The sequence below is a fragment of the Sycon ciliatum genome, chromosome 2 (assembly GCF_964019385.1).
Source record: "Sycon ciliatum chromosome 2, ocSycCili1.1, whole genome shotgun sequence".
NCBI classification, from domain to species: domain Eukaryota; kingdom Metazoa; phylum Porifera; class Calcarea; order Leucosolenida; family Sycettidae; genus Sycon; species Sycon ciliatum.
In genome coordinates, this window is record NC_088644.1 from 32,171,354 (window position 1) to 32,197,329 (window position 25,976).

General features: G+C 46.2%; 2 protein-coding genes across 2 annotated transcripts; one reads left to right on the top strand and one right to left on the bottom strand.

Annotated features, from left to right (window-relative positions):
- Nucleotides 1-240: 240 nt before the first annotated feature.
- Nucleotides 241-3,906, top strand: LOC135809726 (translation machinery-associated protein 16-like). The gene is made up of 7 exons (XM_065323143.1): nucleotides 241-398; nucleotides 492-595; nucleotides 1,676-1,713; nucleotides 1,941-2,019; nucleotides 2,193-2,341; nucleotides 2,496-2,538; nucleotides 2,789-3,906. The coding sequence occupies exons 1-7, from the start codon at nucleotides 396-398 to the stop codon at nucleotides 2,868-2,870; spliced, it is 498 nt and encodes a 165-aa protein (XP_065179215.1). The 5' UTR covers nucleotides 241-395; the 3' UTR covers nucleotides 2,871-3,906.
- Nucleotides 3,907-4,260: 354 nt separating this feature from the next.
- Nucleotides 4,261-24,367, bottom strand: LOC135809725 (endoplasmin-like). Its single transcript, XM_065323142.1, has 22 exons — nucleotides 24,176-24,367; nucleotides 22,273-22,390; nucleotides 21,877-21,895; nucleotides 21,345-21,467; nucleotides 20,748-20,864; nucleotides 17,130-17,175; nucleotides 16,822-16,901; nucleotides 16,505-16,577; nucleotides 16,126-16,255; nucleotides 10,739-10,850; nucleotides 10,392-10,547; nucleotides 9,906-10,157; nucleotides 9,072-9,242; nucleotides 8,790-8,857; nucleotides 8,317-8,376; nucleotides 7,459-7,890; nucleotides 7,068-7,127; nucleotides 6,705-6,783; nucleotides 6,358-6,441; nucleotides 5,575-5,646; nucleotides 5,043-5,201; nucleotides 4,261-4,565 (listed from the first exon to the last, which is right to left on the bottom strand). The coding sequence occupies exons 1-22, from the start codon at nucleotides 24,222-24,224 to the stop codon at nucleotides 4,548-4,550; spliced, it is 2,478 nt and encodes an 825-aa protein (XP_065179214.1). The 5' UTR covers nucleotides 24,225-24,367; the 3' UTR covers nucleotides 4,261-4,547.
- Nucleotides 24,368-25,976: the final 1,609 nt, after the last annotated feature.

A 25,976-nucleotide genomic window follows, 5' to 3' on the forward strand; every position in this document is an offset into this window, starting at 1 on the left:
TTGCTTGGGAAATATTTTTAAAAATAAACTACTCGAAGATTTTACACACTACACGTAGATCTAGCTGTACGGACGATTATGTCATTCAAAATTATCACATGCACATACAGACTGATTGCACTAGTGACGTCGCGTTATTACGTAAGGCATGCATGATGGATGGATTGCAAAATAATTTTAAATTAATATTAATTTTTTTGCAGAAATAAAAAAACTCCGGGAGTCGAGGAGAGGAGTCGCCAAGGATTTTTTCGATCACCTTGCTTTTTCCTTACCTTAGTCCCCTCTCGAGATCTCGGGGTATTCCTTCCTCTGCTGTGTGCTGCTGTACTGGAAAATTCGTTATACAATTCATCAGTGTTTTTGGATTGCTGGACACCCGCCTACCTGTCAACATGGTAATTAGGATTGTCTGATACATGTACGTACAAAATTGTTCAGACAATTGTACATACGAATTTCTCCATTTGAATGCTTCTCGAAATACGCAGCCTAAAGCTCCGAAGCAGAAAGTGTCAAAGAAGGTTGTTCACCCTAACTCCCGCAAAGCGTCACAGATCTCAAGACACGAAGCGCATCGCGATCGTGTTCAGAAGTAAGAAATGTTTCTCCCTTCACGTTCATGAATTCAATGTAAAATAGTTTTGAGTTTACAGTGCATGCATACACACAACCGTAGAATTATCCATACAATGTGACCTTCAAGAAAAGCTTTCCGTTGGTGAATTGGTGTAGTAACATGTGGTCAATTAGGATTTGCTGTCTGATCCTACGAAATCAAGTGAAAGCTGTTTTGGTATGATACATATAACGGCTAAGCCAGTCGCGTCTTCTTGCCAAATTTAGAATCTCCCCCCCCCCCCCCCCTCGCAGGGAGCAGGCCCATTTGACCAGCTTCTGGCAGTGAGCAAGTGCACGTGTGTGTGTGTGTGTGTTCATCACGACCTACGCACCTTGCATACACCATGGTTTGCAACAGCTCAGGATCGACCTTTGTGGAGATCGAGTGTCGTTGATGTTGTGCCTCCACCACCACCGTCTAAGCCAACTGTGTACTGCAGTGTCTGCGACCGCCATCTTAGTGTGTCTGGGTACAAGCGGCATAAGTGCAGTGCGGCCCGTCAACTTCCTGTCAGCCAACAGCCTGGTGCAAAGTTGTGTCAACGTTGTGGTAGATGGTTCAAGAGTTCTGGTGGGCTGAAGGTACATAAGTGCCCTTTCGCAGGTTCCTCCCAACAGCCATCGGACTCTGTCGATCCTGCACCTCGCCTAGTGCTTCAACATCAATATTGTTGCCCATTCCACTGCCCGTCATGTGACCGGTGCTTTCGATCTGCTGGTGGATTTAAACGGCACAATTGCGAGCGTGGCAAGCGACCAACAGCGAGGCAGCATCTTGGGCTCAAGTTCTGCTGTGCGTGCGGCGAGAGATGTCGCAGGCAGCAGGATCTGCAACGGCATGAGGCCGGATGTTCTGCCGCGACGCCGTGATGCTACCCCTTTGTTCCCCTCCTCATGAGGGCAGCTTAGCCGTTTAACGGCAGCTGTATGTCAAGGTCAAGGTGTGTGTGTGTGTACGTATGTACTTGCGCACCTGTGTATGCATCCGTGTGTTTTGTGGGAGAGGCCGTGGTTGTATGGTCGTGATCGCTGCTTCTCTCTTCTGTTTTGTTAGAAACAAATCCAAGGCGGCGAAAGGAATGCAGCAATTGCGTACGTATTTGTTTGTGAAGCCTGATAGCAATTGCCCCTTGACTTTGAAGCATCTTACACTTCCTTGTTTATGTTTGTATTGCAGTGTTGGAAATTGACCAATGCATCAGATGCACAAAATCCCTGTGGGCGACTCCTAGATGTTTTCAATGGTGTTTGCTCAATTGCCCGCGTATTGTGCTTTTAGCTTGAGTTATCTCTTGCGTTCATTTTGTGATGTTTCACAGGCACAGTGTTGGAATGGTTCCACGAGCGATGCACTGCAGAGTCATACAGCCAAGACGATGTCTGCGATCTCATTGAAGAGTATGTAATGAAGTGTTGAAGTTGCCTGCTGTTTGCGTCACTGCTAAGTTGGATTTCTGTCTTTCTAATAATTATCATATCTAAGCAGTTGGTTAGTTGCACTTTGATGTAAAGAGGATGAGCCTGCACCTAATCATTTTATGTCCTTGTTTTCTCTTCGTCCATATCCTCAGGTACATTTCTCGATTTGATGATGAGCTAGAAGAGATTCGTCTAGCATCGACTTTGAAGGGACGCCAAGTACGGCCGCACGCTTCTCGTGAAGATGCCTTGCGCATGGTCCGAGAGAAGGAGCTGGCATTGCTGACAACAGGTGGATTCGGTAGGTCCAATGGCTGAAGTCCAGGGACCCTGTTTGTCTTGCTATCACTAATCCCAAGATTAACTTCAGTGAATTTGTGTAATTTTAAATTCCCATTCTTGACGACCTTTGTTGATGTGCATGTATTTTCTCGCTTTTGGTTTCTGTGCTGTAGATGCGCCTGATTTGACTGATGCCAAGAACCTTGCACTCTTCCGGTGAGATTCGTATTTGTGTTGTCACCATAATATCCCCTTGGCCAAGCAGAAGTGGACACCTTTTCCATTCTCTGTGCTCTTCATATTGTCTTGTCCACAATGCATTACTGCGCACTGCACTGTTCGCCCTGGAAGTGTGGTGCAGCTGGCTGTCACTGTGCTTTCTTTGTTTGGCAAGTTCGTGTTGCTGCCCATTTTCTGTAAAGTAGAACAGCGTGTCTGTCTGGTGTTATGCTTGCTCGTCTTGCAGGGCCTGGGACCAGAAAGTTGACCACATTCCAACATTCAAAATGCGCAAGTTTCGCCGTACCCAAGCTCCTGAGCCTGAATAATCTTCAATATTACTAACTTACTACTGGTAGAAACACCTCTGGTCATGCGCTACTATGGCTGCGTAGACTGGCATGAGGTCAGCAACCACCACAACGAGGATGTCTCAAGTCAAAGACACTGGTCCGACATGCTAAATTGGCTGCGCTGCTGATGGTGGTGACCAGCAAGTTCTGGAGTCTGATGTCTGGACTGCCCTGTTCAACTACGTTGGTGCCAGACCTGCATGGGAGTGGGTCACTGCTTCGGTGTGACGCGGAAGCCGTCAAGTGTCTGCATTCTCTCGTGTTTTTCCAAAACTCGTGGGAAAGAGCATTGGTGCAGTCATCTATCGACACAAGACGTCCACATGGTTGGATTCCCCACAATGGTGCCGGCTCCAACTCCCCAGTCCAAGTACTAACTTTATGGCAGTGTGCCTATTGTATCATCAACTTCTCTCCTGCCATGCCATCTAATGTGTGGATTTTCTTTTCTTCTCATCTGGGCTCTGTCATTATTATATCTTGGGTTGTGAATAGTTACTCATGCTCATGATCAACACAATCATGATCATGAGTGCTTCCCTGAATTTTGATTTTCATAGCGCCTTCATACTATCTTTTCATGGTCGACAGGATTGCATTGCGATGTAGACAACTGCAGTCTCCTCAATATCCATGTTAACTCCTGTCAGCAGGCAAATACTAGTAGTTGTGGGTCAGCAAATTACTGTCAGTGCTTTATGTTCGTGTATGTCGTAATGTGCTTTGTGCACACTGTCCAGAGGCTGCTGCTTGCTAAAGCACTCTACAGTTCAACCTGTAGGTACTTGCAGTACCATAGTGCATAAATCAGGTAGCTGGCGTCCAGAGCCCAATTTAGTAAGGTTCTATTTAGCTGCTTATGAATTGGAGGTTTTCAAGATACACCTGGCTGGTGTTTGTTTCGGCAAAACCTTGACTATGCTACGCCGCAATACTTGTGACCACCAAGACCCTTCTAGCTCAGGAGCTTTCGGAATGCTTGTCATCATCACGAATCATTTTGCTGAACTAGCTGAGCTGGTGCTTGTAGTCACGTGTGATTGCCCCCCCCCCCCCTCCTTGCGCGCGTCTGGAACCCCCTGGCCCCTTACGCGCTGTCACGTGGTGACGGACGTACCACACACATGTGCTCGCGTGGAGCGCTCTGGACCCTCGCTAGCGCCAGACGCCACTAATCACAGCGGGGTTTTTGCATACATACGGGAGTAAAATTCCCAGCCCTGTTGCTCCAAAGCAAGAGCACTGCCAAATGCCAGTTACTTGCCCGCATGCATGCCCAGCAATTCTAGTTCACCGACGAACACGCCTGTCTATGATTTCCACACGTTCGTTAGCACGCCGTGATCCAGCACAAGCTCAGAGCAAGCAACATTGGCACATGCCCCTTGTGTTTCTGGATCTCAAATAAGAGCAATTGCAGCAAAGCCACTCTGTGCGTAACTCAAGTAACAATGATACCACAGTGAGGTCGGCATTAGCGTGGCGCAGTGAAAAGATGCAGGAAGGGAAATATAATAGAAGAAATTTGAGGACGTGTGACACGCTTTGTGTCAACACGATGAGCACAGAGATGTTACATGCTCGTTAGCCTAGTAGAGTAGTTATGATGGAAAACATTTCCAAAGTGCTTCTTGGCAGAGTTTGTCAGAGGCTTCACAGCTCATCCTTCTCCTGTAGAAATACAATAAGCACAAATAGTTCGGGGTGAGAAAACTCAGAAAAGCACATACAAGTAGGTTCCTTGCTATGACTATGGTCAGTAGGACCAAGAAAACAAATAGACTCTGTGTACCTCCATAACACCCGTGAAAATCCTCGTCCATGAACCATCCAGCCAAGCCAGGCTCTGAATGGCTTGCTGTGGAACTGCCAATGTGTGTGATAAGTACAACCATGTTTTGCAACCTCTCCTAGTACCGATGGCCACGAATCCATATCCCCAAAGCTTTTATAGATCCTAATTAGTTCTATGTGTCTTGTGCCACCACTTCTAGCCGCGGATCAAGTACTAGCACACCTCTGACGTGTTAGTATCACGTTCTTTCTACTGTTGTGGGGATGGGGTGTGCAGCTGTCCTTGATGCGGTAAAATCAAATCTGCAACATCAAATCAGTCCAAGAGTGCATTTAACGTATTCTAACACTCACAACTGCCATCTCAGCCTCCTTTAGAACCTCATCGACACCATCTTGGGGGTTAAATGCGGGCTCTTCAGCGCCAGCATCACTGCTCTCCTCCTCTTCTGCAGCCTCTTCCTCTACTGGCTCCTCGTCATCATCCTCTTCGGGCTCAGCTTCCTCTTCAACCTGTTGGACAGTTGTCGTAAACAGGAACACCGAAAAAAATCAGTGGATACTACATGTATGCTGAAGAATATGAAAGAACCCCTCCCTTCATATCATACTTTACCACATCCAGCCACTGCACAGAGGATTGACAAAAGGACGGCACTAAAAACAACTCTACAATGATAATACGCACAGCCAGACACGGACTATTACGCTATTACGTCAATGTGTCTTCCGGTCAAGACAAAGATCCATCCTCAGGAAATGTGCAGTCCCAGCTGCAATCAAGGCACGGGCTGCAATCAAAGCACGGGACTCAAGGAAACTATAACTATCTGATAGGATGGATCATGTTTAGTACTTGTACTTCGCCACAAGGGAGTCCACTCACCTGCTCATCAAGGCCAACGTCCAGGCTGAGTCTAAGCATCTTCTCAATACGTCCGACAAAAGCATTGGTGTCCTGATATAAGAGAGAACATGGAAAGATTCAGAGGCTTCTTAGCATCACAACTACACTAAGCATGGATTAAAAGCAGTAGAGATGCAGATACAGGCCTCCCCATACAATATAATTGTGCAATTTGCCAATTTCCTAGTGGTCGCCTCAGGGGAGCAATTCACGAATCATACTTCGCAATAGCAATGCCCCTTGCCATAGCTTCCATGATGTTGCAGCCGCTCACCCGTGACAATGTGGTCTACCTCGCATATCTTTGTACATCTTCCTTTTTTCTCACAGCTGGGGTACTACATGGGGTCTGACAGTGGCAGGTGACTGAGACCTGTCGGACCAGCATTTCCATCTTTCGCCTATAACTTTGAGATGGAAAACACAAACTATCTCCTGGGATTGAGCATTCGGCTGCATCCAGTGTAGCCAGTCTGACGTGGACCGCAGGCGTAGTACACATGTTAACAAAGCCCTGGAACAAGAGAGCCAACTCAGGACCCTCACTATGCTCGTGTGACGCCGCGCCGCTGCTGCTACGTCACCTAAAACTCCTGGTCGCTCACGCCATCAGTCGGATATGATGACGGCCATAGGGAACGACCAACCACATACACATAAGAAATAGAGGGATGAGTACCCTGGCAAGCGACAGAAGCTGCTGTGTAACGTATTTTTCACAGCTTCGGGAATAAAATTAATTACAATGATCTTCTCACTCACCTTCAGGGCGAAGCCTGATCGGAGCACAGCAGATTCATACAGCACAACGGCAAGGTCTCGTGCCTTTGCGTCATTGGGATCCTCCTGAAAGTGGACAAGGAGAAAAGCAAAGCAGCACAAGTGTGAGTCACAATTCGACAGTTCTTGCTCTCGTTGTGCGTTCTGGCAGTTCGAGATCTGGATATATCGGTGGAATATCTTCTCTTTCTCCTATACCCCAACTGCTTCTCCTTTCAACATCAATTTATCTCTAACTTGCCATCCAAGTTCAAATAATGTCCTGTGCCCGTATGTACACTGTACACATCGCAAGTCCTGCGTTCCTGTCTAGAATAGTCCACACATACCTCAACTGAGCTGAGAAGCTTCTTGATGACAGGGTGACGTGGGTTGATTTCCATGATTTTCTTCTGGTTCATGTAGAAGCTATATCAAAAACAGAGCGAGAAAAACAACCGCAATGAAAAACTGACAACACGCATAGCACTAAATACCTAGCGAGTAGATCTACAGCAGGAGGCACATACGACTTTAAAAACTACGTCAAAGATACAAATCCAAGATGGGGAAAGTGGGACACATTTCACATTTTTCAGAAGCACTAACGTTATTCATGTCAATCATGGACCACCAGCTGCTATGATTGGAATGTACGCACACATCTGGAAACAAGTATCACCACATAATTACTGTATCGCCGAAATTCTTACTCGTCTTGGCCACGGGCGTTGGAAGCCTGTGCACGCATGATTCTCTCCATGTTGCCAGACCTGGATTGCAACAGTAGCAACGCACAGACCAAACCGTTAAAACATGGGGCCACACCTTGATGCACACATACCTGACCTCGAAAGGGCTATACATGTATGATTCATTCACCGCAGTCCTACCAACAGCTTACGACAAGTCAGTAGTGATGCATGGCCAAAGTAGAATATACTAGAAAGCAAGTACTCAAGCACTACACGGCAGAAGAATGGACAATGGCAGAAAATGAATGCTCCGCCGAAACTAAACCCAGCCAAGGTTCGTTCTTAGCTTGATCTATAGCAAGCACCACATACATACATCGGCATGCTACGAGAACCCATCTTTCCTTACCATCCCCACTGGTTGGCAACAAGTGCAACAGGTGAGTCTGCAAGGCGCTTGGAAATGACAGCCTTCTCAATGTTATCCTTCAACGATGTCTCCGCGAGCCACTTGGTGAGGGGCTCGAACCTCTTCTCCAGGGCCTCGTTGGCCTTCTTTGCCTTGTCGGTTTCATCTCCGATCGTCAAGCCATCCTTGGCAACGTTCTGGAACTTCTTGCCCTCAAACTCGGGAATGCTCTGGATGCAGTATTCATCAACCGGCTCGGTCAGATAGATCACTTCGTAGCCCTTCTTCAGCAGACTCTCAACAAATGGCGACGAGGCAGCCTCCTCACGAGTGCCAGCGGCCATGTAGTACATGTGCTCCTGCTTGTCCTTCATGCGCTCAACGTAGTCCATTAGACTGGTCATCTCCTCGGCACTGTCGGAAGAGTGGAATCTGAGCACGGCAACAACACATATGACCACAAGCTCTTTTATTAAAAGAATGATGCAGTAATATTACAGTGATCTCGGTGCAAAAATACATGAAAGAACATGTCCGTATTGGGCACCAATTACTAGTTTCTCTCCAGAAAAGAACACGGGAAATGTGGAGGCGCGATTGCACTCACTTCAAAATACAGTTTTACATGTTCTTAACCAAGGCCATGCACAGTATTATGCGTGCATTCAGGACATGAATTAGACTTCAACTCATGAAGAATTGATAGCAATTGTCACTTTTCTAGTACAATAGCAAATATTTTAAAGCTCCATTGTTGTACTCCAGAGTCATGACAACATTTTGATCTGAGGCATTGTGTTATCTCCAATCAGTATGTTGGCAAGGAAGATAATCTCAACTGCTGAATAGAACTCGTACCTCACAAGCTTAGCCAGACGCGTTCTATTCGAGTGGTCCTCAATGATTCCAAGCTTCAGGCTGAAGAAGACAACAAACATTCAAAGTCATTAGAACCCAACCTGGCAACAATGTTTGTGATTACTTTCCCCCAAAGCATTAGATTACATGGATGAATCCTGTAAAAAGAGACATAGCGCTCAAGCAGGAGCAATAGAAAGATTTCTTTCCAATAAAATGAATCGTATGTGTTCCGCCTTGTCCTGCCAAAGAACAACATGCACTTTGCATTCACTAATGATAGGCTCAACTTGAGTATGCACTCTCCTTTGTGTGTACCAAATGTACCTTGGGTCGAACTGGTCAAAAATATGAGGATGGGGGTGGGTGTGCTTTGTACTGGGACAAGTATGGGATATCATATCCCTGCCAGTTTTTATACTCAGTGTCTACTATCTCACTGTACTGAATTGTACCGCACTGTCAGTTCATACCTAGTGCCAAACTCCTTCCAGAAGTCCTTGTACAGGTCGGCATCCATCTTCTTGACCATCTCCAAAATCTATAGAAATAGGCAGGAGCAACAGCAACAATGTCCCGTGATTGCAATGTCAATACAGTCACATCACAAGAGCTGTGACCGACACAGCTGTAGTAGATGTGAAAAGTCTTCATCCCTGTGAAACTACCCAAAACCCGGCACCGCTAAGAGATCAGTAAGTGAAAAAAAGGATGTAATGAACAATGCCATGACCGACCCTGCTCTTTCAACTAACCTTGCGCACGAGCTTCTTGCGAATGACCTTGAGCAGCTTGTGCTGTTGCAGAGTCTCACGGCTGACATTGAGTGGCAGATCGTCAGAGTCAACAAGACCCCTCACAAAGGCCAGGTACTTGGGCAGAATGTCATCGACTTCGTCGGTGATGAAAACACGGCGCACATACAGCTGCAGTGCACAGAGCAAAAGACGATGGACGTAACTCGGGATCAGATTTCACATACACGCAGAAACAATGTACACCAACAATGGAGATTGCATGTGTGAAAGAAAGATACAGTCCTGTCTTCAGTTCATGGCATACATCCACTGCTAACATCACATCCATACAGCGTACTAACGTTAGTAACAAAATAATGTAAGAGCGGACTTGCTATTATATGGACATGTTGTTGTTGTTGACTTTTATTTTACTTCACCAATGGCACAGGCATGATTGCCTTCTCACCGTCCCATAGGTCCGGTTCTCACAGAAAGATGAAGGACATGAACGTAGTTTGATGCTTAAGATACGCCTGGACACGGTTTGGAATGCTTTGAAGCGGGTCACATTTCCTTGGCCCAAGCTATAGTACGTTGGGTATTAGTGTGCAGCGCAATCCTAAACAGACTATGCAAATACCACAGTCTGTCATATTAAAATATTGTATACTGTAGTCTGGTACATGATAATAAGAGGGCAAGCAGCAGATTAGCAATATCTGCCAATAGCTACAACTTGGAGTCATGTTGTTGGTGTTAACGAGATCGGCCAGGGAGCGCATGTGGTAGAGGTGGAACTAGTTAATGTAGTCTGGCACAACTACTAGTAATTACAAACGCAAACCCCACCTTGACTTGATTGCTGCGCTTTGAAACGTCCTGGTAGTACCCAGCTGGTGCAGCCTTGGGCAAGAACAAGATGGAGCGGAAAGTCACTTCACCCTCGGCGACGAAGTGGATCCTGGCCAGTGGTTCGTCGCTCTCCTTGCTGAACGCCTTGTAGAAGTCGTTGTATTCCTCATCCTTCACGTCCTTGGGGCTGCGAGTCCAAATAGGCTTGTTCTCGTTCATGAGCTCCCAGTCCCAGACAGTTTTCTCAACCTTCACAGTAACAACGGAGACAAGAGAATGTATTATTCACATCATTAATTCTATTTCAATGTATTCATAACAGGAAAGCTAATAATCAGCACAACGCTGGCTAGGGAAATGTGATCATTCACTTCCACTACACGTTGTAGAAACAAACCTAAGCATACTGCGAAAGATATCCTGGTCATCTGTAAAAAAAGTCCTTTTGTCTTCAAAGTGTACCTTAATTTAAGCTTTCCTTACGGTCTGTGTCTTAGGCTTGTCATCCTTCTTCTCCTCTTCAACTTCAGCTTCAGCCTCCTCGTCCTCCTCCTTCTTTTCGGCTTCATCCTCTTTCTTGTCTTCAGCTGGAGTTTCTTCTTCATCATCATCCTCAACAGGCTCTTCAACTGATTCAGTCTACAGAAGACAGGACAGTTAGCAGCGTTAATAAATTGAACATAATCGCGAGCTGAAAACATGCACGCAGTCTGATATCCACTAAGACGACTATAGCGTTTAATTCCAGCCGAGTTTAATCTGCACGTAGCGGCTGCAATATCTGATCAATGTAGTGTGCATGAAGTTCAAAGGCTCTGAGAAATTTTTACCTTGCTCGACCACAGGTAGATAGGGAAGTTGATGAACTGGCTGTACTTCCTGATCAGATCCTTAAGTGTGTCTTGTTCCACAAAGTCATATGCTTCTTCCTTCAGGAACAAGCTGCACACCAAACAGTATAGCAAGGACAGAATCCATAGAATTGAGGAAGAGTTGTAAAGAGAAGGATACTGTGGGAATGCTCATAGACCATGCAGCTTGTGCAGCCACGTATATCCTATAATGTAGATTGTCTGGCTTTATGTATTGTTGCTCCTGGTTGGCTAAGCCTATAGGGCTTGAAAGTGATGACGTCAAAAACGGCCAGGGAGTAGTAAGTTGACATCAGATTTCTATTTTGGATCCACTAAGGTGTGACTTTGCTATTAGAGAGGTTCCGCACTACGTAAAGTTGAGCAACTTTACATTAGTGGGCGGGGAAAACCCGTGAATTCGCGAGTTTGCACTCCACTAACGGAAAGTTGTCTATGTAGAGTACGTAGATAGGGCTCTGATAACGTAGCTGGTCCGTAAGTGGATTGGGGTACAAATTTATGACTCTGTCCCCAGGTCGATCTGGTCGTACACTGCCGCGTTCGGAGTTGCCAAGGGCAGCTACGTGATTTGAAAACTCCGTATGGCGGAACCCAGATGCGCATGCAGTTTACGTAAGACTTTCCGTAGATCAACTACGTTTTTTACTAACGTAATTACGTTATGCGGAACCTCTCTATTGCCTCAGTATGTGGGTGCATAGCAACCCACTCATATCGTATGCAGGGGTGACTTTTACTTCGCCACCAGTTGTAACCCCGCCCCCAGTGGCCAAATCAGTCAGTTTCACTGGCTACATCACCTTGCTGTGAGTAAGACGGCTTGAAATGTGCTCGGATCCATACAAAAACTGGATCCAAGTGGATCCAGTTTTTGAATTTTTGAAATTAATGCTATGCTGTGACGTAGCACTTTCAAGCCCTACAAGGACTCTCCATTCATTGGCTGTTCCACTGCAAGCATGATAACTGTCATCTCGTTACGCTATTTTAGAATTAGGCTAAGGCTGGCTTTGGAGAGTTCTTCAATCCTTTCCTTGTGCAGTGGTATATTACAATCCATCTTCCTTTGTCGACTTCAGTTATGCGTTTGTGGCGCTCTGGTTACATGTGGATATTTTTTGCATTATAGCGTAGCATTAGGCCTCGGTCACACTACGGCAAAAATGCTGCGTCAGCGTCAGAATCATGAGCTTTTCCATGGCAACTGACGCAACGCGGGAAGTTTGAGCGTCAGACGCTGCTGCGTCTGACGTGGGGAAATCGGCTGCGTTGCCGCTGATGGGAGTGACGCTTGGCGGCAAAACAGTGTCTTTCAAGTAAAATTAGTTTCAAGACACTTTGCTTGAGTTGAGCAGTTATTCGACATTCGTCTGTTCAAGGTTTGTTTTGTTCCCTCTTTTTGTTCGAGATGAGTCCGTGGACCTACGAGGCCGAGGCTGCTCTGCTCCGAACCTGGCGGAAGAGCGAGGCGTTTTCTGAGAAGAAAATGATGTCGAGAAAGGACCAGTTGTTTGAGTGGGTCATCGGCCAACTGGAGCCTGTTGACTTGTGAGTGTTGTGTTGTCGTCAAGAGCCCCAAAAAGGACAGCCAGTATGACGAAGTCAAGAGAAACACAGCTGCGATGCGGACTTTTCTTGCCTGAGCAATGACACTACAACTGAAAATGGCTTCAAATTCGGAAAGAAACAACAACGATCGTGCACGCGTGGTTTGTAGTACCTTTCGTCTTCTTGTAATCAAAAATCAATGAAAAATTCGAAAACTTTGTCCGACAATTTTTTTGTATATTAGCAAAAGGCCGGTTTCCGTGGGAATCCGTGTCGTCATTGAGTTTTCCTGGTGGTTTTGTGACGTAGACAAATGCGTCATGCCGCGGCAGTCATGAGCTGCAAAAAAAACAAAACACTGTGTGACCCCGCGTCTCCGTCAAGTGCTGCGGCTTGACGCTGCGTCCAGCTTCAAACTGCCGTAGTGTGACCGAGGCCTAAGCAGAATACATTTTCACCGATTCTTCAAGGGGTGTTGATATCAAAGTAACAAGAAAAGTGAATCTCTGTCCCCAGGTTTCGTGAGCTGGTGCAACTTGTGGTTAGGTCTCTGTATCTAACAAATCTAACATCACTGTTTACCCTCCACCCAACGACCCCTCCCCTCCGCAACCCCACACAGTCTACAGTTCTCGTGGGATCAAACACAAAACTTAACCCTTTACTGTCCGTACAAACATTCATCGATCCAATGGGATCGATGCTCCCAGGGCCTATCTATGTGGGTAGAATCGGTTGTAGAGTGCTCAAAACACGTGACCGGGTGATCAGGTACATGTACTATAAATCTGAGTCGCGAAAAGACTGGGTCCAAATACTTCATAGTGCCGAAAATCGAAGCTGCGTTTCTTCAGTTTGCATGCAGTAATGGCGGCAAAAGGAAGGAGGATGAAAGTCGTTGTTGACACCTGAAGAAGCTGCGTCCCTCCTAGCTAGTTATGGATCTGATCGCGAGTCAAGTGGCTCGGAGTTAGATCTTTTGTCTTCAGGAGAGGAGGAATGCATCAACGATGACATGGTTGGCCTCGTTGAAGCCGACGAAGAAGATTTTGAAATGGTCGAAGTCGAGTCAGCTGACGGATCAGCTAATGTTGCGGAGGAAGAAGGGAGAGCGCCAGGAAAAGAGCCAACCTCACAATTTCTGGGAATGGAGGCTGTGGCGACAAGAGCACGGAGTAGCAGTGGTGCTACTGGTGAAACGTCGATCGCGACTAGTTCGGTTGCGAGGTCGACTAGGTCTTCAACAGCGGCGAGGTTGGCGCAGGCCCTGCAACCTGTACTACGCGTACAGCCGCCGCCACAGGCATCGCATTCGGCTCCGTCTCAGTTCAGAGAACTAGCTCCGCCAGCACCAGAGCAACTAGCTCCGGCTACGCTGTATGCTGCGCCGGCACAAGCGCCAGAGCAACTAGCTCCTGCTACGCTGTATGCTCCGCCAGCGCGAGCGCCAGAGGAACGTTATATTTCTCGCCGGCCGAGCGGAGCGAGTGAGGTGAGAAATGATTTCTCGCGCAACAAAATTATTTTTCTTGCAAATATGGAATCTGATGTTTTCTCTTTTTGTTGCTGTTCTTTTTGCCTGACTCCTTCAGTCAGTTTTTTGTGTCTCACCAGTGTCACATCTGGCTGCGGCCTACTACCCTCACTCTGTGTGCTCCTGCCTCTGTTGTCTGGGTCCATGTCGTTATGTCGGTGTATGTGGAGCGAGAATAGCTCTGCCAGCGCAGCAAGTTCTACCAGCTACAACGGTGCAGCCAGCACAAGCGCAACGTCGAGGTGGGGGTCGGAGATGACGAGAATTTACGCTGCCACAAGGAGTGCGCCACTGGGAGACTGTGGATGACTATGATATACCTTGTCTTCACATTCACTCCATGTCGCCCGGCTGGGCTTCAGCTTCCTGACAATTTTCAGCCATCAGAGGAAATTGATTTTTCTCTCTGTTCTATTCTGATGATGTGCTGGAAAAAATAGTCGAGTTCACAAATGTGTATGCCTGGGGAAAAATCAATGAGAAGTGCAGCTATGCTCAGCAGGACGGGTCTTGGCAGGGAAACGACGAAGGAGGAAATCAGTAAGCTGAGTGGTGTGTTTATTTATTTTGGCCTTGTTCCTGTGCCCGACTGCATGAACTATTGGAGTATGCAAAGCCTATACCATGGGCTTTGGGCACGCGCATTCTTTACTCAACTACGTTTCAAAGCCCCGCTGTCCTTCGTTCACTGCGCTATGCCTGGTGTTGGCGCTGGGGACCGACTTTGGAAGGTACGATATCATCAGGGAGAAATGCATGCGGTTCTGGCAGCCACGGCAGACTGTGTCCATAGACGAACGAATGCTGCGTTTCAAGGGACGGAGCGCAATGAAAGTTTATATAAAGGACAAGCCCACAAAATGGGGCTTCAAGTCTTTTGTCCTTTGTGACTCCACGAATAGCTACCATTGGAACATGGAGCTGTATACTGGACAGCAGGCGCCACCATCTGCCAATGGTACTACGTACGACATCGTTATACGTCTGCTGACAGACCACCTGATGAATCCCGGTTATCATCTATTTTACGGATAACTATTATACCTCACCTGTCCTTGCTAAAGCACTGATCGCGCAGAAAACTAATCTAACAGGAACTCTGCGCACAAACCGCATTGGCGTTCCTAACGTGCTCAAGCAAGCAAAGGACTTTGAACGTCGTGGCCAGCGCGGTGATATGATCTATGTACGAGAAGACCGCCTTCTTTTTTTACAGTGGCTGTACAAAAGAGTTGTGTCCATATTGTCCACATATGACTCGGCCACGGAGCACGATGCGCAGTGCTTTGTAAAAGAGGATTGCCAGTGGGAGCTGAAGGAAATCCGCCGCCCACAAGCCGTGGCGACATATAACACGTAAATGGGCGGAATCGATAATTTTGATCACCTGGCGGAGGGCTATTCACTGTAGTATTCAGTTCTTCGCCGACCGAAGAAGTCATGGAAAGTCATAATGTAGTATGACCTGATAGAAATTTCTATCATCAATGCGTACGTCCTCATGACTGAGTATATGAAGGCTAACCCAGGACGCATCAAGTGACGGACAAGTGGAACGGACAGGTGGAATTCCGCGAACGGCTTGTTCGCCAACTCGGCGGACTAGAACAGACTGGCCAGCCACCACTTGCTAGAGCTGGTGTAGCAGCTGAACCAGATCTACATGTGGATCACCTGCCTGTATCTGTTGATCACAAGAGTAGAGGAACCAAGAGATCCGAAGCTGGCTGTGTCTGTAAATTGACCGCAATTTCAATGCATTGCTTTGGGGCACTAGATTATCAGATTGATTTCAAATCTTCTGTAGAAGATTCCTCTGGACATGTAGTGTCCACAGATATGTAGCAGAACCACAATTGGCCATAACTGTGTGAGGGTATTGGACTTTATGCGTGCCTCTCTATAAATACCCGGAATCCGACAATGTGCGCAATATTTCGTATTTTTCAGCGAACCACCGTGCAACCTCAGATCATCCGATTGACTCCAAATCTTCTGCATGAGATTTCTGTGGTCATGTAGTTTCCAGAAATATAATTCTGGTGTTCCTATCCCTAAAATGGACCAGTTTTGAGCTACATGTACTTCTTGTGATACCTGTGTTTTACATACATTTTAATCGGACGGTAAAGGGTTAAACTAAATTCAATCTATGAAAATTCGCAATGAAAAGTACAATATGCACAGTCACTACGTACATGTCATCATTCCATCTGTACAGCAACTAGACCATGTAAACTTCAGTAGAGCAGCGACTAACCTGACAGTGGTGCCACGGCCCAGTGTTTCTCCACGTGGATCCTCACTGACCGTGAACTGATCAGCATCAGATTCCCAGATGTACTGCTTATCATCATTATGCTTCGACGTGACAATAACACGATCGGCAACTGAAAGCAGGCCGAAGAGGAGAAGGTCCGATAAATTGTGTGCACATGTACCACATATCGTAAACTGTGCCACAGCAGAAGCCATTACTGCTTGAAGATACGGCTACTTGCATGCAGCTGATACTTCAAAGTAGATCATTACACCACTGATTCCCTCGCTATATGGGAAAACTGTAAATCAAAGGATCTACAGACTGTGCACTGAAATGCAGGATCACATTTGTGTGGTCTGGAGAGCCGAAGTCTTACCCAAGAAGGCCGAGTAGAATCCAACACCAAACTGTCCAATAAGATCGCTCTGGACAGTCACATCAGATGATTCCTGAAAGTGAAAGAAGCAGAAGAAGAATATGCAGTGCAGGGTACTACCATGACAAATTCTTTCAGCAATATCAGCACAAAACTGGAACATCAGAGTTTCTTCGAATGGTTTGCATTCATATCATAATGTGTCAGCAGGTGAAAGTTCAGGCCCAGAAACGCTGCTCTCAATTTCATAAGAGTTAGAGGACACACCACGATTTACATGCAAATATCATGGCAGGAAAGCCAATACATTCACTTACAGACATCTTGCCGAGGAATTCGCTGGTACCAGACTTGGCAATAGTACCGAGGTTCTTGACAAGATCCTCCTTTGTCATTCCTGTCAGCGTAAACACACAGTGAAAATTCACACAACTTATCCGCTGTATTTCATAATGATGGGAATATTTGACAAGACGAAGTCGCAAGGAACAATGACAAAACTCTATGGTCGTAATGTTTTAAGAATGTTTGTGCACTGGTTATCTCAATGCCGTGTGTCCTTTACCATTAACTGAAGTAACTTAGTTGGTAGGCTTCCAACTAGACCTATTGCTACTGGACCTACCAATTCCAGTGTCAGTGATGTGCAGTGAGTGAGTGTCCTTGTCAGCCTGAAGAAACACATTGATACAACACACGGCCACACAAACAATAATAAGATATACTGAAGAACCACAGGTCAAGTGAACCTGAAAGTGAAGTGTGCTAACAGTTCCTTGCATCGCTACTTTTCATTTGACGACCCTTACAGTAAAGTCGGATTCTTAGAGGCATCCCTGCTGCGCTAGCACCAGGTGACAGTGCCAAGATTGTGCAGCTAGCCGAGCTCCATGCTCAGCACCGGCAGCTGGTGGATCAGGCGAGGGAGAAATCGAAGCAGGCAGCCACTCTCCGGCAGCATTTAAACTTTGTTGCGCTGCATGGTGCGGAGCAAGGTGTCGCCGGGCAGAATCTGGCAGATTTGTGCGGCAATATTCAAGCACAGTGGAAAGCGGCCGTGGATGACGAGCACATGCCCAGCGCAGGTGCTGATAGACTCTTGCAGCAGGTGCAAGTGGCATCCAAAGAGAAAGACTTAAGCGGACCATGCGAGACGAGCATGGAACCGATCCTACAGCAGCATTACATCCAGCGGCAGGCATATCATGGTGGCGCCTTCATAGGCAACCATGTTCATAAAGGTCTGACGGATGACATCATCATGCCTCTCACAGCTGCTCCTGTGTCCGTGGTTGAGCGGCGGTGCCCTAGCCTTCTCCCAGACGCTACAGCCGTCCAGCAGAGGTACAGGCAGATAGTAGAATGTACAGGAGGGGTTCTAGCACAAAGTTGACCCCGGAAGTGACCTTTCGACGGGTTGATGTGACCCTGTGTAGAAGCAAGGGAGACTACCACGACTTATACCTGAATCGTGATGTGAATCTTCTAGCCGACGTATTTGAGACGTTTCGAATCACAGCGATGAACACATACGGACTCGATCCAGCGCACTATTACACTCTCCCTGGACTCGCCTGGGATGCACTGCTCAAATACACCAAGGTGTCCCATTCTCCGTTAAGTTCTCAGCGATGTGGATACCTGTTGCTTACTACTTCTAGGAGGGGAAATATGTGATCAAATGTTGAATTTGGGTGCAATGTGTGCTGAGTTGCTGCTGCTTGCTCTGTGCATGGAACCGATCCTGCAGCAGCATTACATCCAGTGGCAGGCATATCATGGTGGCGCCTTCATAGGCAACCATGTTCATAAAGGTCTGACGGATGACATCATCATGCCTCTCACAGCTGCTCCTGTGTCCATGGTTGAGCGGCGGTGCCCTAGCCTTCTCCCAGACGCTACGGCCGTCCAGCAGAGGTACAGGCAGATAGTAGAAGGTTCAGGAGGGGTTCTAGCACAAAGTTGACCCCGGAAGTGACCTTTCGACGGGTTGACGTGACCCTGTGTAGAAGCAAGGGAGACTACCACGACTTATACCTGAATCGTGATGTGAATCTTCTAGCCGACGTATTTGAGACGTTTCGAATCACAGCGATGAACACATACGGACTCGGTCCAGCGCACTATTACACTCTCCCCGGACTCGCCTGGGATGCACTGCTCAAATACACCAAGGTGTCCCATTCTCCGTTAAGTTCTCAGCGATGTGGATACCTGTTGCTTACTACTTCTAGGAGGGGAAATATGTGATCAAATGTTGAATTTCGGTGCAATGTATGCTGAGTTGCTGCTTGCTCTGTTCAGATTCTCTCTGATCTTGCGTGCGAATGGTGAGCTGTGTGTATTAGTTGTTCATCATGCCACATGCGCTATCTGCTGGGTATGCTCGGTGTCCGTCATCTTCCAACCATTGCAATATAGTAAGTTGTGGCAAGACACGTTAACGCTCAGAGTACAGTGGACTTAGTTTACACTCTGCCATACTCTTGGTTGGAACACACATTGTCCAGAGCACGAGTGTATTGATCCATACTGAATTAAAGGGGAAGTACACCCTGAAATCAAATTTCCACCAGTTGCAGTCTTCAGGGTGCTGAGTCGAATGGTCTTTGTCTGAGGAAGCTGAGACGCTCCCTTCCTCCTTTATTTCCAATCGAACTCGCGCACTTCCACCGAAACTGGGTGACTGCGCCCTACTAGATGGGGATTTGTATGCAAAAGTCACTAAAAGCACCGTTTCGTTCTTATAAAAGCACGGATGACCGCGATTGGTCCATATGTTGTAGTCTTTTGGATGCTGAGTCGACTGATTTGGATCCGAAAAGGCTGCGATGCAGCATTCGGCCCTTGTTCCCAATCGAACACCGGTGAGTAAGCGGTCACCTGGTCACCGTGCTGCAGGCTACAACTTTTACAGCGTTCCTGTCACTCGAGTTTAAACTTGGTGTGAAAGTTGTAGCCTGCAGGTACGGTGACCAGGCGACTGGTGTACGCATGAGCACATGACCGCCGGTTCGATTTTTTCAAATGCAACCTACACTCCTGGCAGCGTATTTCAATGGGTATGGACCTCTCTCTTCCAGGGCCCAGTAACCCTCTACGGCGGCTAAACATCTCCAATACCCCAAAAAACTGAGCGAAGTCGGCCTGTCAACTGGAGTCGACAGCGGCACTGGGAACTGCATTCTTGCTGGTCGCCGGACTGCTGTCGAAAGCGGTACTCAGAGTGCATGAATGGGCCGCCGACTGCAATCGACAGCGGCAGTGGACGGGTTAAGAACTCAGATGGTGAGCCAACATTTAAAAATGTGGTCTCAGTACTCCTTGTCAATTTTGTGCTAGATTGTGGACGCCTGACTGTTCAAAATCTGGTTTAGTTGGTGGACTCAATCGCAAAACTTGGGCCCACATTTTTCTATGTTACAACTTGTGTAGAGTAATTCGTAAACCAAAGGCACTATTCGTTTCTGTTTTCTAGCATACATGTGTTTTTGTTTTTTTTGCAACAGGCATTTTGACATGCTTTCCCACCTCTCACATGCTACTGGGCACAGTTATCTTATGCCACCTCGAAATCTTCAATATTCGCAAAAAAAATACTTCAACATGGGCGGTGGCAACATACATGGGTCTGAGAGAAATGGTTTATCTGGTCACGGCATTCTTGGAGATTCCAAAAGCATAAGGTTTCCCTACACCTATCTCCCATCGTTTTCATGTGGCAGTCCACTGTTTGGTGTGTTGTTTTTACAGATCACCCCGGGAGTTTACATGCATTGAGTAAGACCCATAACAGGCTAATCTTTTCACAATATTGCACTCGAATAAGCAAAGAACCATTCAACCGAGAAAATAATAGGGCCTAAGGAACATTAGAACACATTACAAAGGTCAAAAAGAATGGTTTCACCAATTATAGAAACATACGTTGTAACGCTGCGTTTCATGCACGTAGCTAAATGCTAAGGCAATCATCAGACAACACAAGAACACATTATATTTCTTAGGCTCATGGGACATGCCCCACCAGAATTCACTATTTTACTGAAGTTTACTTCATGCCATATAACATACAATTAAGGTGTATAACCAAGTTAAATGCGTGTCATCTTCATAATCAAACACGGTCATGACAAACGACCAGGTAACCCTCTCTGAGAAACCCTGCATACACGCCTGGAAGACATAACTTGCAGGACCAATTACTCTATGTTAAAGACACCTTGTTGACAATAAAACGTACCTTGATTTTAATGGACAGCTCTTCCGTTGTTCCCAACACGTTCTTGTCTGTGAGAGACTGGAAGCGGATCTTGTCAAGGGCATCAGATGAGTTTGAGATCAACTCACGGAGGAAGATCTAAGAGCAACAGGGTGGCATATCAGAAGAGTACCGAAAGATAACGACTCAATTCACATGACTGTACACCTTTTACATATCAGAATAGTAAGATATCCACTCAATTCACATGACTTTACACCTTTTACACTTCAGAATAGTAAGATATCCACTCAATTCACATGACTTTACACCTTTTACACTTCAGAATAGTAAGATATCCACTCAATTCACATGACTACACCTTTTACACTTCAGCATAGTAAGATATCCACTCAATTCACATGACTTTACACCTTTTACACATCAGCACAATAAGATTCACAATCGCCAGGGAATTTAGGAAAATATATTATACGCGTCTGGGAACTGCATGGCATCGAATACTAGCACAAGTGCCTGTGCAATAGAATTCTTCTCAAATCTGAAGCTGCCGAGCATGAAGTTAAAATTATTCCGGAAGAAGACACGGCAGTGCTTATTGAACAATGAACTACCCACCTCCTTATTGCGATACAGAGAGTTGATAATGAGTTTCATCATGCGATTGACTTCTGCCTCGAATGCATGCTTCTCAGCTCCTTCCCGGAGCTCCTTCATTTGCGAAACATTCAAGCCATCGAGCTGAGTAAAGACAACACAGACACAAAATTGTACAGTTCGGTTTACCCAACGTAGCTCGATACCTTCCGCAGCAGTCAACACTGAGAAAAGCGGCTCAACAGCAAATAGCCAATACTGGTTTCATATCCTGTGACTCTTTCAGTACTCACCCAGCCAGAGCGAAGGACAGGTGAACTCTAGGATTCAACTGCTATACATATGTTTTAAAATTCCACTGCTATGATCTGGAATCAAACAGATCATTGACTGGAAGGCATTGGACGGTTATACACTAGTTCAACTCGTCACTATAATTATTGTCAAATTACCTACAGTTAGGATTGGCCTGGTATCTGCATGTACATGTATATCCACCAGGCTCAAAGCCTGACCACTGCATTAAAAAACATCCCAGCATGCTGTTACTAACCTTTATTGCCTCCTCTTCCCTGTTGAGTGACAGAAAAGTCCACAAACAGAATATCGAGTCAGGACAATATTTATTTGTTTATTTATTTATTTTTGCACCTCGTGGCATGTCAAGACAGCCAATTGAATTGAGGAGAGGGTGAGACCAACCACGGAAGAAGAGAAAAAAGAAAAGAAATGTGACATTCTCTATTTAGAGCTGTAGACATTCAAAACATGGCACTCTACAACAAAGCAAGCTAGAGTACATGTAGACTGATAAGCAACACAAGGCCCACAGTCCATCGAGCCTAAGAAACAACACAGACTAACAGTCATTCGTTGTGTGTATGTTAGGGATAGCATTGCTTTGGATCTGATGCATAGCTGCACTAATCTATTTCAAAAGCTAGCATACCTCTGTACAACTTCATCGTCAGTCTTGGAGCTATCCTTGCTCTTTCCCAGATCTTCTTCTACTGTTGGTGCTGCTTCTTCAGAGTCAGAATCATCATCTGCACGGCACAGACTAGCCCCTGAACAGCACAACATTATGCGTGATACACATTCACAATGTATTTGTGGTAATTATATGCTTTTAAACGCATATTACATGTAAAGTATACAAACCGGCGTTTCGGAGAACGGGGCTTTAACAATGCGATAAATAGTTCACTGATGACCATCGAAAGAAAAAACATCTATGAGACACATTTTTAAACATTTTTCAGTTCATGATTGTTTCATGGTATTGTAGCGTCTCTGACGTTCTCGCATCATGACATCATCATTTGTTTGCATGTACACGTCATATTTTGCTCATCATCACAAACACTGATTCACCATACTCTCGCACACATTGTAATACCTACTACACGTACTTCTCTACCATAATAATTACGTAATGTTTGGCTAGCATAGTTCCAATACACATTACGACATCTTTTGATGTTACGCACTCCTCGCCTACAACGCTATTGTAGAAAAGTAGTCTTTACTCATCTCTTGTAAGTTCTGTTTGCATCCAAACACTTCTTCCAAACAGCACACGTCAGATATCTAACAAAACAACAAACTTCATTGCACAGTCTTCTATCACAATCTCTTTCCTATATAAACCTCCTTTCTCTTCACTTTCTTCATGACATTTAGTGTTCGCCAGTCTTGTAAAGATCTTGGAAACTAACACTCGTTGCACTGTATCTAGACTACTAAAGTATTATGTCGGCATCAATTGTTCTATGTATCGCATTACATGTAAAGTGTTTGTACACGTAAACTGCATGAAATGCAATTGAGATAGTCAGCACACTAGTAGCACTAGTAGCACTAGTACATATATAGTACATAGAGCTACATGTATCACGAGGCTTATTGCTCTTGTTGCTACTGCTGGCAGTGCGGTTTCATTTAGCTCATAGCTGCACAGATCAGGCCTCCCTGGTCAAACAAGTACCAGTAGCTGTCTGCTGCATCAATTGCTTCTTTTTTTTATATAGTATAATTAATTACCGATATCGCCATGGAAATGATATTCATTCATCCATGACCGTCACATGCTCATGATAACATTTCTGAACTGAAACATATATCCTTTCCCAAAGACATTGAGCATACTCTATGCCTATGGGTCTTCCTTGATGGGATATGCGAAAGGAGTTTGAGCACATCACGGGCAAGTGCTTCTGTTCTGACACGCGAATCGCAACAACACATACAAAGAAGAGGCGATGAACCATTCGGCTGTGGATCTGAGTTTCATACAAAAGTGATTAATCCACCCACCATGTACTGAGCAGTGTTGCATTCGGGGTTGGGCTGGGGGGGGGGGGGGGGGGGAGTGGGGATGAATCCCTAGAAGTTCTGGTGATATCCACACGATATCCACACAAGATTTCACATTATCCACTGACAGTCATCTATGATCCAGAACATGGATACCACCACAGTTACTTAGCAGCAACAGCTTCACTTCTGCCCACCATTAAAGGTTGATTGATCTTTCTAATGTCCATTCGGAGTTCCGGAATATGGAATAAAAGTGAAATGGCCATGGCATGGGTTCGAGAGAGAGTGAAATGTGTAAAATGCATACCACCTTGCGAAAATCTCTCCGCATTGGTACACATCGCTGTTAGCCTCCAAGTGAACGGCACTAGAATCACTGCCCCCGCCTCACTTATTCGTGTATCGCAAATGAAGTTTTTAGTGGCCGAGCACGGTGAGCACTTCTAATGATTCATACTGCACACGGAATACGATTTTGGAAATATTTTATTCTCCGAGCATATTTTTCTAGTCAGAACAAATCTGCAACTCACCTGAAAGGAGCAGGAGTGCGAAGACTCCAAGAAGAAGAACGGTTTTCATGATTTGTTATGGCCAATATTTTATACCTAGACGACCCTTCGCTCGCCCGCCTTCCCGATCTGCTTCACCGACACCCTCCACGTACACACGCCAGGTCTTGGAGCAGCGAATCGCTGGAGTAACGAACTGTCCTCGAAAAGCAACACGTGTTTTATCCAGACCGTACCGACCGTACATCGCGTACTGTGCCATCCGCGATCGATCCGCTATGTAACGCAACGCATGCCCTTTTCGTGGCGAGCTGCCATTGGTCAAGCCGTGATCACGTGATCCAGTGAGTTGGCAGTGCAGTGCGTTAGCGCGTGACAACGGGATGCGCCGCGCCGGTTTCGCGCGGCGCAGAAGTCGTTGTTTTTCCAACTGCTGCTCATGCCCGGGCGCCCATGCCATGGCGTCCCTCTCTTACTTAGTCTTAGGGCGCGTTCGTCATCATCTGTTCTAACAAATTTTATAAAGAGATTACCGTATTATCCCTGATATAAGCACAGTCTCCAATAATAGCACGTCTCCAATAATAGAACACCTTGGGGCGGCATTCAAAAAATAAAGTGCTCAGTCTCCAATATAAGCACACTGTGTAAATTCATTATCTGTACCGGCGAAAAAAACCCTGAAATGTGTGTGTCATACATGAATTTGGCATGGCAACATGCCTCTGAAATGAGGTTGAAATAATAATGGAACAGTCTCCAATAAAGGAACGTCTCCATTAATAGCATGGGGCGGAGGTACATTGAAAAAATATAGGACCGTGCTTATATTAGAGATAATACGGTAGTTGAAGTGTCCCATTAGAACGGTTTCTATCATTTTAGAGTTTTTCAGTGGAATTGTCTTGGCGATGATGACGTCCGATCAGATCGACCATCTCCACGTACTACGTGACGAAGCTATTCCAAACTCTTCGAAACCGTAATCCACCTTCCCATCGGATGAGTTTCGAGGAGCTTCGTTTTTCTGAAGAGGCCAATAAGGCCACCTCTTCAGAAAAACGAAGCTCCTCGAAAAGTCAAAGGCGTGACAATTCGAACGCGCCCTTAGTCTCAGCTCGTCAGCTGACAACACTCAACACTGAAAACAGTCACCACCATCACTGACGTCTGTCCATGTATGTACGTGTGTGTAATGACACTGTCGTGAGAAGGTGCTCTCTTCACGGTCTTGAGCTCAACAGACTGCAGACATGGTAGACGAGGTACAATGTAGATCTCAACTACTTACATGTACTAACTAATAGTAATATTACTAACTTAGACTCAAGCCAAGGCGAATTCTCGCTTGGGCTTCCTGCGCAAAGCTGCTCGCGTACTCGATGGTGCTGGTAAACGAACCGTCTACAGAGGTTTTGTGAGGCCAGTCCTAGAGTATGCGCCATTGGTATGGGTGGGAGCAGCTTCAAGCCATCTACGCCTTCTTGATCGAGTGCAGAGAGACGCGCCCTCTACATTCTAGGCCCTGATGTCCTCCTCCAGAGTTTGGCAGCAAGGAGATTGGTCGCCGCCCTCAGCTATGTATATTGATGTGTCTGGCAGGGCCACCGCAACTAACGTCGCTGGTCCCCCCCCCCCCCCCACAACTTCCCCCACCAACATGTCCTCGAACTCGGTCCGACCACTCGGTGCGCCACGAGTCTCAGCTACAGAACGTCCTCCGGGCTTCCTCTCCTGATTACGTGCGACGCGGCTTCCCCTACAGCATCATTGACGAGTGGAAAAACTTGCCCCCAACTGTGCTGCAGTCTCCGCCACGCCT